The following is a 17,204-nucleotide window of genomic DNA, read 5'->3' as shown; positions in this document are numbered from 1 at the left end:
GTTTGAATTCTGTAATGACTGAGAGTGCTCCAGCAGCCAGGTGACGGGGCATTCTCACTAACCTGTCCAGCTGCCCTGTTCCACCCAGGGTGCAGTCCATCACACAGCCCCAGCTTTGGTTCTTCTCGTTACATGTGCAATCTTGCTTGCAAACCCTTTAAAAGTTTTTCCCGATGTATGTAAAAGCAACAACAGAGATCAGCAGCAACACCTAGAAAAATCAGCTTTGCCATACGAAAATGGCTGAACCTGTGTTTACTTTGGCTGGAGGACAAATCACACATGATTTAGCTCCCCTCTGCCCACAGCAGATTAACAAATACTTTCTAATCTCAGATTCTTCTCATTTATACACCAGTGTCATCACTCCTGATCTGTGCTGCCATAAGTGAGATCAGTGACAGGGTCTTGGGTTTAGATATTTAAAACAAGTGTTGCATGCAGGAAAAAGCCAGAAAATGTCAGCACAGCTGTGATGGACCACGCAGAAGGTCACAGCAAAGCTGTACGCAGTTTGTGCAGAACTAGTGACTCACAACATAAATAAATTCTCACATATGCCTCACCACGTTTAGCATAGCTATAGCTTTTTAGCTTCACTGCTTTACTTGAAAACAAAAAGAAACTAAAGATGGTGAATTTATTATTTTGTGTGCTTGGCTTTCATCCTTACTACCCACTAAACGTTTCCTTTCTGTGAAGAAAAAACACAGTTAGGTGACAGAGTCAGTGCTGTGCTATAAACAAAAGTCCTTCCAGTGCCTACTGGAAGACAGCATCCGACTGGAGCTTCTCAGTGAAGTGTACACGTACCATTGTATATCCTAGAAACAAAATATTTTGTTATAGCTGTTGCTGAAATCACAAGCACATAAACTGACACAGACATTCGGGGTGTGTTATCAAGGGAACATTCACATTCATTCTGAATTCATCAGAGTATATTTTCTTGGCTGACTCACAGCACCATATATACTTATTGTACACTTACTAACATTTTATTAGAGGAAAAGAGTTTACATTGAAAGATTACACAAGTGTGACATTACATAGCTATGAGTCATACATCTTTGTGTACTTCGTTACCATGCATTCAGTGTATTGATTCTGCTCCAGTCATAGAAGTTTGGCTGCTCCTCCTGGCCATCCTGTGAACTTTTAGAATAAGAAGTATAGCAAGTTAAACAAGAGATATTCGTTATTTTAAAACGTGTAGCTATTGAAAAGATCATTTACTCACCCTAGCAACCGTGCTTTCCTGAGATGGCTGCATACAGCCACAAGCCTGGGATGGGCTCTAGCCAACATGCTCAAAATGCTTCTGAGAACCAGAGCCCATCAAGGGCCATCGCTCTTTCTCCTCCTGGGGCACAGAGCGCATAAAAGTGAGAGTTGTTCTCCTACACCCTTCTGACCTCCAGCTCACTTAGAAATCCTTTCAGAAGTGATTGCAAAGGAAATATGGAGGAGGTAAGGGGAAAGCATAGCTCTTTCTCTGAACAGGCTCTCAAAGAATCAGTCTGTCCTGCGATAGATCATCATTTTCCCTCCGTTAAGAACTGCCATTTTCACTCTTCCGCTCTTGGATGGCTGCCAAGCAGCCATGACCCTCAAAAACAGGAGTCTGGGGCACGTTATCAAGAATTATTGAAGAATAGCTCCTTCAGACTGGGTATCTGAGCTAGAGGCCAAGGTAAGGGAGGAGAACAGTCTTCCCTTCTGAAAAATCCAGCCCAGGACCATAAATTGGCTACAAGCAGAGGAGTTCACAGAAGCTACTTGCATTATTTCTCTCATAATGTCATAGGGAAACGTTGATTTTGGCAATCTTTGTGCAGCAAATGGAAACTCTGCTAGAGACCTGGGCTTCCATTAAATGCAAGTCTCCAGCGGAGACCAAACAAGAGTGGCATTAAACACCTTTCTGTCCACACCAAGATGGGCTGGAGACCCTGAGGGTGCCCAAAGCCGGAGGTCCCCATCCCCAGCACGTTTGCCCACGCGGGGCAGGGGATCTGCCTCCCCTGCTGTGCTCACTGCCCGCCCCACTCCCACCCTCGCTTTTGGGTCTGGCCCCAGGGACGAAAGGGCAGCCGCCGGGAGGTGTGGTGGGATCAAACCCCTCATTCACTGTGTCTCTCTCAGCGTCCTCGGGGCAGGGACCCCTCGGTGTCCCCCACCCCAGAGCAGGTCCCTCACAGCGTCTTTCAGCACATGGTCCCCTCACATCAGGGAGGAACCATCAGCAACCCCAGGGCCGGGATCCCCTCACCATTCCCTGGGAGGCAGAGAACCCTCAGCATTCCCTCAGCTTATGAGGGTCCCTTGGTGTCCTGGGGCTGAGACACCCCTCACCATCACCAGGGGAGGCAAAGACCCCTCAGATCATGAGGGTCCCTCAGTGTCGCCTGGGCAAGGACCATTCACTGTCCCCCACCCCACAGCTGGTTCCTCACAGTGTCTCTCGGTACACGGTCCTCTCACGTCAGGGAGGGTCCCGGGTCCCTCGTCCCTCAGCGTCCCTGGGGCTGGGACCCCTCAACTCACGAGGGTCCCTCGGCACCCCCGGGGCTGGGACTCCCTCACCATCCCCTCAGCTCACGAGTGTCCCTCGGCACCCCCAGCCCTGGGACCCCCCCGTTTTCCCCTCACAGCCGCAGGCAGCGGCCCGAGGCGAAGGCGGCCCTGAGGCGAAAAAAGGCAGCGAGGGGGCCGGCCGTGCCGTGCCGTGCCGAGCCGTGCCGGGCCCCGCTCCGCTCCGCCCCGCTCGGGCTGGGCCCGCCGCCGCCGCGTCCTTTTATACCGGGGCTAAATTTAGGCTGCGCCCGAGCCGCTGCCTCCCGCCCGCCCCGTCCGGGACGCGTTTCCTCCGCTCCCTGCAATTGGCTTGAGGGCGCCCGCGCCCGCGTTATAAGGTGGGGAGGGCGGCTCGGGGCGCCGCGCCGTCCGCGTCCCGCCCGGCCGCACCATGGCGCTGAGCGACACCATCCTGCCCTCCTTCGCCACCTTCGCCAGCCCCTGCCGCGAGAAAACCCTCCACGAAGTGAGTCTGGCCCCCTCCCGCCGCCCAGCTGAGGCCGGCGCGGCTCATCGCACGGGTGGGCGGCGGGGCAGCGGCCCCTACCCACCCCCCACCCCCCCGGCCACCACCTCTAACTTTCTCCCTTTTCTCTCTCCCCCAGAGGTGGAAGTGCGACCCGGAGGCCAAGCCCCCCGCCGGCACCTGGGGCAGCCTCTCCCCACGCAAAGAAGATGAAGATCTCAACAACGTGCTGGATTTTATCCTTTCCATGGGCAGCGACAGCTATGGCCAGGGCACGGCCGGTGGGGACTATCCCCCTGCCCAAGGGGAGAGCGGGGGCTTTTACCAGACAAACCCGACCCCGGGATGCTACAGTGCCCTGGAGCAAGGCAGCCCCCCACCCTACAACGCTGGCATGGTGCCGGAGATGATCCGCTCCGAGATGGACTCCAACTACTGCCCTCCTGGCAATGTCCATGGGCGGTTCTTTGTGACACCCAGCTTCGGGGGCCCGCAGTTTGTCGAGAACATTAAGCCCGAACCCGACATGGACAATTACGGACCGGTCCTGGGGGTGGTGCCCCAGGCTTGCCCAAAGATCAAGCAGGAGGGCAACGCAACCTGCATGATGGCCTATGAGCAGCCCCGGGTGGCCAGCTCCCCCCAGATCCCTGGGGCAGAGACCCCCCCCTCTGAGCCCCGACGATCTCATGGTGAATGACTGCCACACGCAAATGATGTGCCCCTCGTCCGTCTCCTTCCAGCAGAGCTACCACCCGGCCCCTGGCTTCCACCCCCCACAGACCCATCTCCAGTACCAGAACACCTCCCAGTTTGGCCTTTTTGAGGACAGCCTGCCGTTACAACCCTCCGCACCCAGGGGCATGCTCACCCCTCCGTCCTCCCCTCTGGAGCTGCTGGACTCCAAACCCAAAAGAGGACGTCGGTCCTGGCCGCGCAAGAGGACGGCGACTCACACATGCACCTACGCAGGTTGTGGGAAGACCTACACCAAGAGCTCGCACCTGAAGGCCCACCTCAGGACGCACACAGGTAAACACAGTTGGTTGCCCCCATAACACAGTTTGCAGCCTGAGCTTTAACCCTGTAGCCCCTCCAGCTGTGGGAGTGGCCACAGTGGAGCTGTGACAGGTGGTCGGGGCCATAACGGCCAAGCGTTTGCCTGTGCGTGTGTAGATCAGAGCTTTTCTAAGGGCTTCTAATGCTTTTTCTGAAAAGATTTTCCCTGCAGGTGTAGGTTAGAAGAAAACTTTGGATGTATTTGTCATGCACTCATTTAAGGCAGTTCAATTTAAAAAAAAAAAAAAACAAACCAAAAAAACCCCAACTCTCATTTGGCTTAAAGGCACTTGGCTCTTGTTGTAGAAGGGCTTGGTAGGAAAAAAAAAGGATATGCTGAGATAAAGCGGGAAGGCTGCCTGGCATGTGATGCTGCCTGTGCGTGGGAGTGCCGTGCTGAGTCATGCTCTCTGATTTCTCCGACAGGTGAAAAGCCCTACCACTGCAACTGGGAAGGCTGCGGCTGGAAGTTCGCCCGCTCAGATGAGCTCACCCGTCACTATCGCAAGCACACTGGCCACCGGCCCTTCCAGTGCCACCTCTGCGACAGGGCTTTCTCCAGGTCGGACCACCTGGCTTTGCACATGAAGCGGCACATGTAGCCCCAGAGGCTCTGACCTGCCAACGGTAGACATTCGTGAACCGCTCAGGTGCAGAAGTGTTAAAAACTTGTAGCTGGTACTACGTAGGGAAGGCACCAATGCTCTAGCAATGGAAGCTGAGGATTTGACACAAGGAGACTTGGCCAGTCATCTCCTGCAGAGAATCTGACGTGACCGTAGCAGTGAACCTGCCCGTCCCGGTCAGGAGAACAGGGGTTATTTATGCAGCTTCTATGAAGGGTAAACTCCATAAGACTCCATACAGATTGTATAAAAGAAGCTGTAAATATGTTGGTTTTTTCCCCCAATTCTAACTGCCCTAAGCTTTACAAGACAATGTTTGTATGGAAACTGCCTGAAGTTGACCCTAGAAGAGATTAAATGAATGTTACTGTAGCTAACGATGTTATTTTAGATCTCGGTTGAAGGCATGGCTAAGAGAACACTCCTATTGTTAGACTGTTCGTTTCACAGGTGCAATAATATTCTTGTCTGCCATGATCTACACTAGAAGTACAGGGCTTGATGTCTTGTAAGAAAATAACCTATTTTACTAAGTTTTTTATATATTGTAAATAATTTTATACAATGAGAAATATTGTATATGTAAATAGAAGACAAATGGGTATTTTGCCTATTTCTGTTTTTATAAAAACGTAATTTTTCAATGTTTGAAAGCATTTCAACTTTTTAATAAAATAAGTTTTTAATTGATGTGATTTTTATTCTCCTTCGAGATCTCCCTGTTACTTTTTCCCTGATGGCTGGACCAACCACCACCTGGTTATGTTTTAAGTTATCAACAACTGTAAGAAGACGCTTGAAAAAGCTATGTTTTTTTGTAAAACAGATAACGGGGTACACAATTCCTTCTCAGTGGCAAACCAGGTAGAGTATGGTGCTTTATCAAAAAATCAAATAGGAAAGTAGATCATATTCAAAATATACTTCCTAAAAATGGTTAAGTAAGCAACGCTGTCATTTCAGTCTCATTTCTAGTTTATGCTAGACTATTTTAATAGCATCCTTAATGTTTTCCAGATGCAGTTATAGTTTTGCCAGCAGTGTGTGGGTTTTTACTATAAATTTAAACACTGCATTTTTGTAATTACGAGGCTTATTTTAAGGCATTTTGTATATAAATTATCCTTGTTCTCAAGAGCTCGGTACAGAATTCCAATAGAACAGTAGTGGAATTGAAACATAAATTCACAACACAGGTTAGAATACCTTCATAACTCATTCCCCCAAACTTCAATTAACTTTGTAATTTGTAATCCCACCTAGATTTCAGGAGTTAAAGAAAGATGTTAACTATTTTGGAGAAGTGTTAGCCAGGAATCCAGACTCTGAAAACTTAATTTCAAAGAAACTAGCTACTGCAATAGCTATAGCAGCAAAAATATAGCTGCAACAAGTCAAACCGAGCCCCACAAATGCTCTTCCACAGCTGTGGATGAGATTGTGAGGCCACGCAGCACATCTCTGCAATTACTCTGAAAGCCTGATGAGGATCCTCTGTTTTTACAGCTATGGTTTAGTGGTGAGCCTTGACACTTGTAGAACAGAATCACTGTTAATTAACTACGCAGATTCATCTCAATAGTGGAGCACTTTCCCTTCACATCTGGATACTTGGAACTTGATTTTGATCAAGATTATGACATTTTTTCTGACTTTACAAGTTAGAATATGCAAGAACGAAACCAACAGGAATACTTTTAAAGTAACTGCAAATAGAGCCATTCTTCTGTGAAAGCAAAGCCTGCAGTTGTTCATGTGGAACAGATGTATTTTGGGCTTCTAATCACTGACATGGAAGAATGAGTTCCACATTTCTCTTTTATAGCTCTTTCAAAGTGAAATATAAGGGAGATTTAACATTTCTTCATTAAAAACAAAACATTTATTTGCTCAAAAAAATTGCACAATCTAATTCCAGAAAGTGAGAATGACTTAAAGATGTTCTAAAATTAGCACATTCATTGTTGCAACAGTTCTAGGTATTTCCTTCTCTTTCCCCATAGCCGAAGATTTTCATATTTCAGCATGTCCTTTGGTGTTTATAACCTTAAGAACACAATTTTTGAAAATTGTGTCTTACCCTTACCTTGCTATAGTCAGCTGGCTTTCCCTTGCTCTTTCAGAAGAACTGGAAATGTTTTTCAGCCATTCCCAGGTTTCAGTGATGCAGTGTGAACTGAAACTTTCCCCTCTTTTGTAACGTATTTAAAAAAGAGGCAGAGGTCTGTCCCCTGGCTGCCATGAGTGCAGCCCCCCTTGGCGCGCTGCCCCACACTTGGCTCAGGAAGGTCCCCAGACAGCAGGGGAGAGCTTGGAAGCATCACGACGTGTTCGCCTGGCTGTGCTCGTCCCCAGCCCCCTCTCCCAGGGCTGGGTAGTGGGTGGGCTAGGTGGCCCTTTGGCCACTTGCGCATCCCCCCAGAACACAAGGGTGGCAGGAAGCTGCAGCCAGGGACCCTGTACAAGGTGCTGCCCAGCTCTGGCACGCAGAGGGAAACGTGACCAACCCTTAAAAAACACCTTGTGTGGCTCTGCTGTAGCACCAACTGCCAATGGGTGCTCCTCCTCCTACCTCCTCTGGTACCTCTGCATGGGAATGTCCAAGCTTCCCTGGGCTCCAGCAACTAGTCTAGCTGCAAGGATCATAACACCTGCTCCCTCTGCTCCTGCTCACTCCGAGGGCTACACGTTAACTGCTTAATGCTGTGTTACCAAACAACGCTCAAATCACAACGATCAAATCTGCCGCTGTGTAAAGATGCGCAGGTTGTGTCTTCTGAGCTTTTAGAGTTGCTGTGACTCAAGAGAAAATAGGGCAAAGCCATCCTCATCTGTCAATATAAAAAACCCAAACATATCAAAATATATTTAAATACAGGCCTCTGAAAGTGGGGAGGGAGGGGGGCACAAAGCACTAGGAACAGCTCATAACCAACTTTATTTTAATTGTTTAAGGGAGGGCATATATGATAATTTCTGTGTGGTCTTTACAGGAAACTGCAGGTTCTTGAATCTCGAGATAATCTTGTAGCAGCGAGAAAGAGATGCTGATCTCATTCTTCTCACATTCTATTACGAGTAATTGTCAACTTTCTTTTTCTTTTTATTTAATTGCCTTAAATTAGTACATCCAAAGAGGTGTCGATGTGATTCCACCAATCTACCAAGCCCTCCCTGGCTAGCAGGAAATCACTAACACTCTGCAGTGTCTTCTAATAATAGACAAGCAAGTCATCATCTTTTAAGTAATTTTGTTCTAATTAACACTAAAGACCCAGAACCCCAGCAGCCTCCCAGGCAGCACACAGCGAAGCCCTGCCCTTTTGATCTGCAGCTATCCTGGATTTAATTTGACACACTAGGGAAAGGAAAAAAAATAAAAATAGTTAAACCCAATGGAGAAAATTTATAGAGTCCATTGTAAACAAGATTTTCACACATATTCTTGTAAGATACCACAGCGCTGGGCTCCCTATACTTGCAAGATAGATTGGCAGATTAGATAGAGCACGTTAAGTACAGAAACTAGCAAATCCTGCACAATGCTCCTAGTGAAAGTTTAGCAAAACTTGCTGAACATAAGACACCATCCAGAGAAGTTCCTGTTTAAAGTCAGTTAATTCTGCTCTGGGTTTCAGAGCGTCATTTCATTATGCTGAAAACCATTTTTCTCTCACCTGCTGACTTCAGAAGTGTCAGTTAAATCTGTGCTACATGGGAACTTGTCTCCAGAAAGCACCGTAACACAGAGACTGCTGTTGCTGAAGCAGCACCGGGACCAGCATTGGATCCTGCTGCCCCTGCAGCACCCTGCAGAGCAGCCCAGCACCACCCCAGCACCCTGCCAGGGCGCTTCCCCATGAATTTATTTAAACCCCAAAGCAGAAAGCTGGACTAGAAACCCTCCGGCTTTCCTGGAAGTTCATTGTAGATTTGCAGATGTTGTTGGCTGGGAGAGTTTAAGCTTTAATTTTGGCCATAGCTTGTGCAGGGATGGGGGGTTTCAGCCGGTGCGAGCCCCCAGTTACTCACAGCCATTTACAAACTGCCTGCAAACATTGGCTCGCTCCAAACTTCAGTCCTCCATCCACAAGAAGTGCCAAAAAAAGTTGGTCCATTCTTCAAATTATAGGATCGTGTGGTTCTGCGGTTTTCTGTGGTAGAAACTCTGTGGTTTCTAAAGCTATTTTGTGCACCTACAACACAGAGTAGCTGTTAGGCTTTTCTTAAGTTGAATTTTTCAAGCCAGACTCCCAAGCTATAGCAATTTCTTTTGCTATATTTAAATAGAACAACTACAACAAAGTCATGTAGCCATCACTATGGTAACTCACAGTGTTGGGGGAAACATAAAGAGGAAAATTCAATCCAAACACCATGTAATTTAATAGGGAGAAAGCAATCCCTGTTGCTCACAACCAAAACGTGCTTGGTGGCATCTACAAACCTGAACATTCCTGCGTGGCCTTGAAGCAGCGGGTCTCAACTGGGTCTGCAACAGGTCCCACCTGCCCAGGACTCATCCTGGGTGGCAGGAGCAGAGCTGGGGGGGGCTGTCCTGAGCCTGGCTGGCAGGGCAGCAGCCCCTCTCCACCATGACTGCAGCCCCAGGCTTGGGCACACCTCCATTCCCAAACGTGCTTCCCATGGATTTAGAGAAGGAGTAAGTTTACAAAGCCAAACAGCCCGGTAGCGTAAACCACGCATCTGTGCACCGTTCACATGCCCTGGAGGTAACTGGCTCAGCTTATTGATTCCCAGAGACTCCATACGATTTGATCCCAACCATCGCGTTCCCAGTCACTTAGACTGAGATTGGGAATGGCCTCTGCCATGAAACAGCACGCTGAGCTTGAAGCGCACAGAGGAGGCAGGGATTTATCCTGAACTTGTCAGGCAGAAAATATGTTTGATTTAATCTTTTGAGGTCTGACTTTTCAGCCACAATTATTTGATCTTACAGTATTTTATGCAGACACAAAAAATGAGTCATACGCGCTGCTTTATGTAATGAAGAGGTAAACAACTTCACTCAAGCCACCTTCCCAAGCACAAGGACAGGAGGAGCAACAATATTTTCATCATTTACTCTGTAACCATAGTTAGCATTAGCTACTGCTTATTTACCTGCTTCAACTATACTTTTCATTTACTAAAAGGGATTATTCTGGTCTTTGTAGCAAGCATCAATCTGGCAACACAGAAATTGCAGATGAACTTACCTGTTAGGGGTTTATAATTAGATACAGCATCCCTTTAAATCCCTTTTACTTTGGATTTACTTTTCTTGTCTTTCTTACAGCTCCGAGCATTCCTGGAGTTCTGACCTATTGTTATGTCATCGGGAAGTATCTGAAATATCCCTTTGGACATCCCCTGTGACATTTCATGTATTAAGCAAGAAGCTACCGAGCCAGAGGCTGAGACACCAAATGTTCATGAGGAATTAACCAGCAGAAATCTATCACATTTGCAGCTGCTAAGGAGCATTGGGAGAATTCATCAATAAGGAAAGCAATGGCATATGTAAGAGGTGCTGTATCGGCACCAAGAAAAAGTTTTAATTGTGGTCATGACATCAGAAAACACTAACCAGACCAGAGATAAAGTGTTCAGAGTGACTAAACAAGCGTCACATACAGCAGGCAGGAGATGCAGCAATCCGCTCCCAGTATTGCCTTCCCAAGAAAAGCATGACTGCAATTTCAGTGGCAGAGAGGGCTCGGAGAGCTCAGACTTTCACAACACAGGCTGGTCTTGGGTCATATTTGGGCACAGTCAACAGATGCTACATTTGTTTTTGAGGTTTAATAGCTGGGCTCAGAGCTCAGAGTCCCTTTATGTTTGAGTTTCCACTTGCAAATGTTTCTTCTCATACAGGACGCTTGCGCGTTTCTTCCGTTCCCAGCAAGGAGCCTCTCTGCCTCCACGCGACGCCCGGTACAGGGAGTCCCTTTGGATTACACACGGACAATGAGGATCAGGCAAGTATTTGGGAAAACATAAGGATGAGAAGAACATCGCACGTGTCTGACTCCAAAAATCTGAGCAGGAGCAGAACACTGAGCATGGCCCATGTCTAGGTAAGCAAGACTAGAGAGGTTGGGTAGGAAACTGTGCCTGTCCGTGACACACTACGGTCAAATCCTGGCTTCCAAATGTCAACATACTAAAAATATTGCCGGCGAGCAATTTCAAGAGCAACCTGCCTTGGCAATGTGTTGTTAGCCATGCCAGCATGTGCAGAAGCAGAGTAAATAAACAGATGGGAAAATAATGAGTCAAAGTGAATAATGCCAAATAGCATGATAGTGAGGTGTGTGTTTTCCCAGCCAGCAGAAAGGGTTTGTCCCTGGTGATCTCTCTAACCCCTCCCAGTATAAATTGTCTGGATGTTTAGCATTGCAGCACACAAATTGTTTTGGAAAGGGTGCGGTGTTGGATTTTCTGGCTGGTTTGTATAGACCAAATGTGGCTGGGACAAGGAAGAAGGGGAAGGACAGAAGGGAAGACAGAGCGCAGAGGGCACCAGCCAAAAGGAAAAATAAAAGATCTCAATGCAGAGAATCAAGCAGTTGTCCAAAGCAAGAGTCACAGATTTGACACAAAAGCTTGCAAAGTCATGGACAAAAAAAAAAAAAAAAAAAAAAAAAAAAAAAAAGTGTAAAGAAAGATTGTCAAAGTCTCAGAGCTCCAAAAAGTAACTTTTCATTTATTATATTAATCAATGACATTTCTTATTATATTAAACAATAAACACATGAGATGGGTTAAAATTAAAATATCTTTCAATTTGTTATGATATTTGAAAGATAAATATAACTACAATAATGTACATATTTGGAGATATTAGTCAAATTTAGGTCAACACTGCAATTTCCACCTTTTTTAGGTCAGGCTAAAGAGCATCATATTAAAAGGGACAGCAGAAGAGCACTCTATAATTGTAACAGCAGAAGGAACCATAGTCACTAGTCTTATTTTTAAAGTTCAAATTAAAGGGGAAGGCAGAAGTTGGAAAAATGAAAATTCCGTTTTATAACAAATTAACCTTTATTTATAAAACTTTCAAGTAAAAAGAACAGTATATCAACTGATAAAACAGGTGTGTCAATGAATAACAGTTAACATATTTATTCTAAAAATAAATCTTCTATGATTTCACCATACTACAAGCAAAATTCCTTTCCAAGAAAAGATGTTTGTTGTAAAGTCTGCAGAGAGACGCACTAGTTGATACACAACAAAAACTTAGCTGTTCCACCACTGTAGGAAGGTATTTGAACCAGATCATTATTAGCACAGACCAATTCACTTTAACAGAGTTCCAGCTCTAAATGAGGATTAAACAGAAATGAAATTCCTGAGAGGGAGGAATAAAACACGTAAGAAGGGAGAAATCAAACTCTTACATGAGGGAAAGCAACAATTCTACTTGGACCAAAAATTCCTTGGGCCTCAGTTCTACAGAATAAATACTCTTCTCAATGGAGAAACACTAAAGAAAATAGTAACCCCAAAGGGATTATAAGAAGAATCCACGAAAAGTGCATTTCCTTTGAGCATAAGATGACAAAATAATTTCTACAAAATTTCTGACAACAGATTTCACAGACAGGAATTTAAAAAAAAAAAAACAAACCACAAACACACACACACACACACACCCCACCCCCCCAAACAAAACAAACAAAAAAAACCAAAAAAAACCAAAAAAAAGAGGTTATGCAGTCAGACACAGCTTGGAATTTCCTATACTTTGAGAGCACGTTACATGAAACAAAATACAGTCAGGACTGATGATCATCACAGGGCAGAGATTTCCTAAGGAAAAATTTGCCAATATAAAAATATTTCATACAGCATTACGGTAGAAGTACTACTTTTATGAGCATCTGTTTTTATTGCAGAATGACTGGTATGTTTTACAACAAGATTATTTGAATAGAACTTCGGGAAACCACTCGAGGCAAATGTGAACCTGCTGGTCTGTAATGTGGGTAATTCAATACCTGTGCCCTACATGCAACGTTTGCGTGCGTAGGTTCAACGTGAATAATTGTCCGTCTTTCCTGTTTTAACTGTTGTGCCTCAGTGCTGTGTGCAATTCATGGTTTTCCATGAGTCATTCCAGCAGTGACGAGACTCTGCATAAAACACACATGTGCCACTATAAAAGCCTACTAAACTCTTAGTGATTGCTCAACATACCACAGAGTCTAATAATTTATCCGAGTAGAAAGTAGAATCACCTCCATTCTTTCCTCAAAGCCAAGAATGCAATGGATTGTCATTCCTCCTGAAGTAACAGCTTAGGTGGAAAGGGAGGAAAAACAGATCTGAAATCCAGATGACAATTACGTGCAACCTATATAACTGGAATGAAGCAAGAAAAGCATGTTTTTCCACCTTAGTGTATGACTGTTTGGGGTGTATGGGAATAGCTCCTTAAAAAAAACTTGTAACAAAGGGGAAAAAAAAAGAAAGAGAAACTACAAGCAAATATAGGAGAAAAAAAGTCATTGCCTCAGCCTACAGAAAAAAGAACAGATGATATGACCATCACACGCAAGAAGATCAGAAATTGAGCCTACATTTCAAAGAGACAATTAAACTCAAAAGAATGTGAAATCACACCCAGTGCAGATGATACCTACTTTCTGCCAGGTTTCTCTTACACTTGGCACAGCTAGCGAACACAGTTTTTCATGCCAATGAAAAAAGTAATCTTAAAACAAATGTATTAGAAGAAATCTTTTCTCCTTTTTTTTTCTTTCACCAGAACTTTGAAATTCTAAGAGCCATGCTCTAATCTGCATTTCTGTAAAAATTCCATTTCTGTATCCATCCCTGTTTAGAGAATACATACACACAAGCCTCAATATATAGAATATATATGCATATTCTACATATTCATTGTATATACATGTTTTATGTACAGCATAAGTAGCTATATACTAGACATAGTATGTGGACATATATAGTATATACACACACTATTATTATACAATACACTATATATATATACACACATAGACACAAATAATATGGATCTCAATGTACACTGTATATGCATTGTGTATACTCACATTTTATATATCTTGCATTGTACATATTTTCTCTGCCCAAATAGCAACAGGCCTATTTGTGCTTTAAATTTCACTGTTCTGGAGGAAGAAGGTGCTCAATGTCTCGCGATGAGAGTTTTGCCTTAGAAGAACAAGTGCAGACATTATACAAAACACTGAGTTACCAGCATAAGAGAAGAACACGGGTAATCCTTCTTTTCAGACAGAAAACTGTATTAAATACAAGGGGGAGAAATCACAGCTAAGTTTTCTTCTACTGCAGTGTCTAAAATTTTGACTCAGGAGTGTTTCAGTGAACCTAAGATCACTACATCTAATACATTGTGTACAGAGGACCTGTTCTGCCCTCCTTCATTTGCTTGATCTTCTGTTACTGTCCAAGCAAACAGGAAGAATAGGTCAACAAGGAATTAGGAAAACAAGCAATTAGTTCTAACACTATGTGGAATGCTTGATTAATTCACATTTCTGGCTTCCTGCTGAACATCTTGAGAATACCGATGCGTTGCCTTAGAAGCATTGTAAATTACAGTATTGTAGAGCACTGACAAGGTAGCAGAAAGTCTTGTTACGGTACGTAACTCAGAAAATGAATCAAGCTGTTTAGCTCATCCGCCTCGTCCCACTGGAGTGACGCCACCCAAGCCATAGTTCAAAAGCAGGTTTCCTTTCTAGAATGGCACTATGCACGAGCAGGGTTTTCTTAGAGCAGAAGAGACACCACAAAGACTCAGGCCCAAATGAAAATTGAGAATCTTGCACATGGATACCATTTTTTTAACTTCACTGAGAATCCTGCAGCCATTCAATCTTGAAAATTGCTCTTTCATACTAAAAGTTTTGTCCCATGCTAGCTACAGATCCAAGTTTGCTCTCAGAGACCTCAAGTCCTGCACACCAACAGGCAAGAGAATTTGTTGACATTTTAGTATGTTGGATCATTTAATCTAACGTATTTTAGAGAAAAGATAACACAATGGGAAGGGATTTCAAATCGGGTTCTGTAAAACCAGAAGTACCTTCTACTGCATTCCAACGGGGTCACTAAAAGACAGTATTAAAGACCATTATATGGTTGTTTCTGATATCCTTTGGAGAGGAATTGAAGATTCCCATTATCTATAGTACCATTAGCATAAGACAGACACAGCAAACGGGGAATTGTGGCTCCTAAGACTGCATTTTGAGATATATGGATTTCAGCTTTGTCATATGTATCACTGCAAATGTAAATGGATGCACACACAGACACCCACCCATACGCCTACTCACAGAAGCCTGAGACAACAAACACCACATCTATACTGCATTTCAGAGCTGAAAACTATCAAGATTATGAGAATGATCCAACCTGATTCGTATCTGTGTAAGGAAAGCATCCAAAATAAGGCAAATACAACAGAATGGGGGAAGATTGCTTTCATTCAGTGAACAGGCACGATCCCTGTATTATGAAAGATAAAAGCCAGCAAGGACATAAAAAAATATAAATGCATTAAGATGATGAAGGAATACCACATTTAAAAAAAAATAGAGAAAATGTTGGAAGATAAGGGCTGCATCAGTAAAACCACAGAATGTTCAGCTTTGTATTCCCACAGAAGCAACAACAGGAAAGCGGATGCATATTAAGGACATTTAAAAAATTTTGTGCTAGATGTCCACTCTATTGAGACATAAAAGTCCAAGGCAAGGCAAGGCAAGTTTTAGAATTCCTGTAATCAGCAAAGGCATTTTTAGTAAATAAATAATTCACAGACTTACCATAAGGACTTATTTTCTGTATGACATGTAAACCACATTCTGTTAGCCTTACCAAGTGGAAGTATTGAGTTCTACAGATACATATCAAATATGTTCCTACTTGGACCTACTACTGCAAGCCGTATTTTAAAGCCAATCCAGTCTACCAGCACTCCAATAACATATGCACAGACGTGTATTTGGCAAATAAATCTGTTTCAACTTGGCCTTATTTCAGCTAAATTACCTTTGACCTGTAGCCCTGTAAGATAAGACAGGTGGAAGTAAAGAAACAGAGGTAGGGACGGTCTGACACAGTCAATCAGGTAACACAATTAACATGGTCTAATATTAACTACAGTTCTGGTGGTTGGAGCAAAAGAGGGTAAAAATGAATTGTAGGGGTGAACACTGCTCAAGCTGTGTAAGTTTTCCATTGCTTGGTTTGACACGAAAGCAGCACTCCAACTTGTATCACAATCCTGCAATTCTATTTGCTTCTGAGATAAAGCAAGATTTTACTTAATGATTTAATTGCCGAATTATTTGTCCAATTTACAACAACTGAATTAACTCCCTCTTTTACAACACCATATACAATTATTAAAACTCAATGCAAACAACTCCTTAAATTAGAACTACTTATTTATAGAGGCTTAGATTTCATAATATTTTATACAGTTCACTATGCTTGTATTCATCATATATAAATCACCAGATTTTCCCGTAAAAGCCACATCTCCTGGGAAAAAAGGGACCATCTAATAAGGAACTTATCCTGAAGACTTTGACATAGATGATGCAGATGTCATACTGACTAGCCTACCATGAATTATTAAATAAATGTAATGAGTGAATGGAAGCTAATTCTAGAAATATTATCTTTTTATGATGTACGAAGTTCATAATGCAGCCTACAAAAGCCAATGGAATTCCGGTAATAAAAAGCCAGATTCACAAGTTTCAGTTTACTATATGCAACATTGTCTTCCAGATAAAGAAACTTTGCTTTCAGTACCTTAGGATCATACATTAAATTTCTTACAAGCAGTAAATTTTATCTAGAACATATAATACAACTTATACAGCGTTTCCTGTGTATTACGCACTTGGAAAGCCACACAGGCCCCAGTTTGATGTAACTAGCCAATCTTGTTTAGAGTTGAAGGTAACAAAAATTATTTTCACAACATAAACCAAGAATTTAGTATTTTTATAAAAGCCACATTTAAAGGTTTCACTTGGACAGGGTGGAGCCAAAGAACCTCTATTTAAGAGTTTGGCATATCAGCCTTACTGAGTGCAATAGCCAACTCAAGGTCTTCTTGTTCTTGCCTCCGCAACCGAGCTAATCTTTCTTGCTCTGCTTTTTCACTCTCGCGCTTTGCCCACGCCAGCTGCTGTTCTTCATTTCCAAACTAAAAAATGAAAATGGAAAATAAATTAATAACTTGACAAAAAAGCCAGAAGAAATGTGAAAATTACAATGAATCAGACTTATTAAATATATGAATCAAGTATACCAAGCTGTCTTAGGGTAGCTCTTCTGGATTAACACACTCACTGATTTCCTCACTTCATCCTTTTATTTATTTCCTTAATTTCTTCCTCCTCCCACCAGGAAACTAACCCATCTGGGCTGCA

At 43.7% G+C, this 17,204-nt stretch overlaps 2 protein-coding genes across 11 annotated transcripts in view; one reads left to right on the top strand and one right to left on the bottom strand.

The window, feature by feature from the left end:
• Positions 1-2,918: 2,918 nt before the first annotated feature.
• KLF2 (Kruppel like factor 2) lies at positions 2,919-5,418 on the top strand. The gene is given in 4 exon segments (XM_040592952.1): positions 2,919-3,043; positions 3,183-3,707; positions 3,709-4,075; positions 4,529-5,418. Coding segments are annotated over 4 exon segments (1,143 nt in total). The 5' UTR covers positions 2,919-2,968; the 3' UTR covers positions 4,705-5,418.
• Positions 5,419-10,251: 4,833 nt separating this feature from the next.
• Positions 10,252-17,204, bottom strand: part of EPS15L1 (epidermal growth factor receptor pathway substrate 15 like 1) — a 47,093-nt gene continuing 40,140 nt past the window's right edge. For 8 of the 10 annotated variants that reach the window (XM_040589107.1, XM_040589108.1, XM_040589111.1 and 5 more), the window contains one exon: positions 10,252-16,978. In XM_040589107.1, the coding sequence (XP_040445041.1) occupies positions 16,832-16,978 (147 nt within the window). In that variant the 3' untranslated portion in view covers positions 10,252-16,831. The remainder of the gene's footprint in view (positions 16,979-17,204) is intronic. The other 2 variants (XR_005827265.1, XM_040589116.1) reach the window with 2 other exon arrangements.

Source organism: Falco naumanni, chromosome 4 (genome assembly GCF_017639655.2).
Source record: "Falco naumanni isolate bFalNau1 chromosome 4, bFalNau1.pat, whole genome shotgun sequence".
In the NCBI taxonomy this organism is placed as follows: Eukaryota; Metazoa; Chordata; class Aves; order Falconiformes; family Falconidae; genus Falco; species Falco naumanni.
Note: the sequence above shows the minus strand (reverse complement) of the source record. Positions and strands in the feature narration are given on the sequence as shown.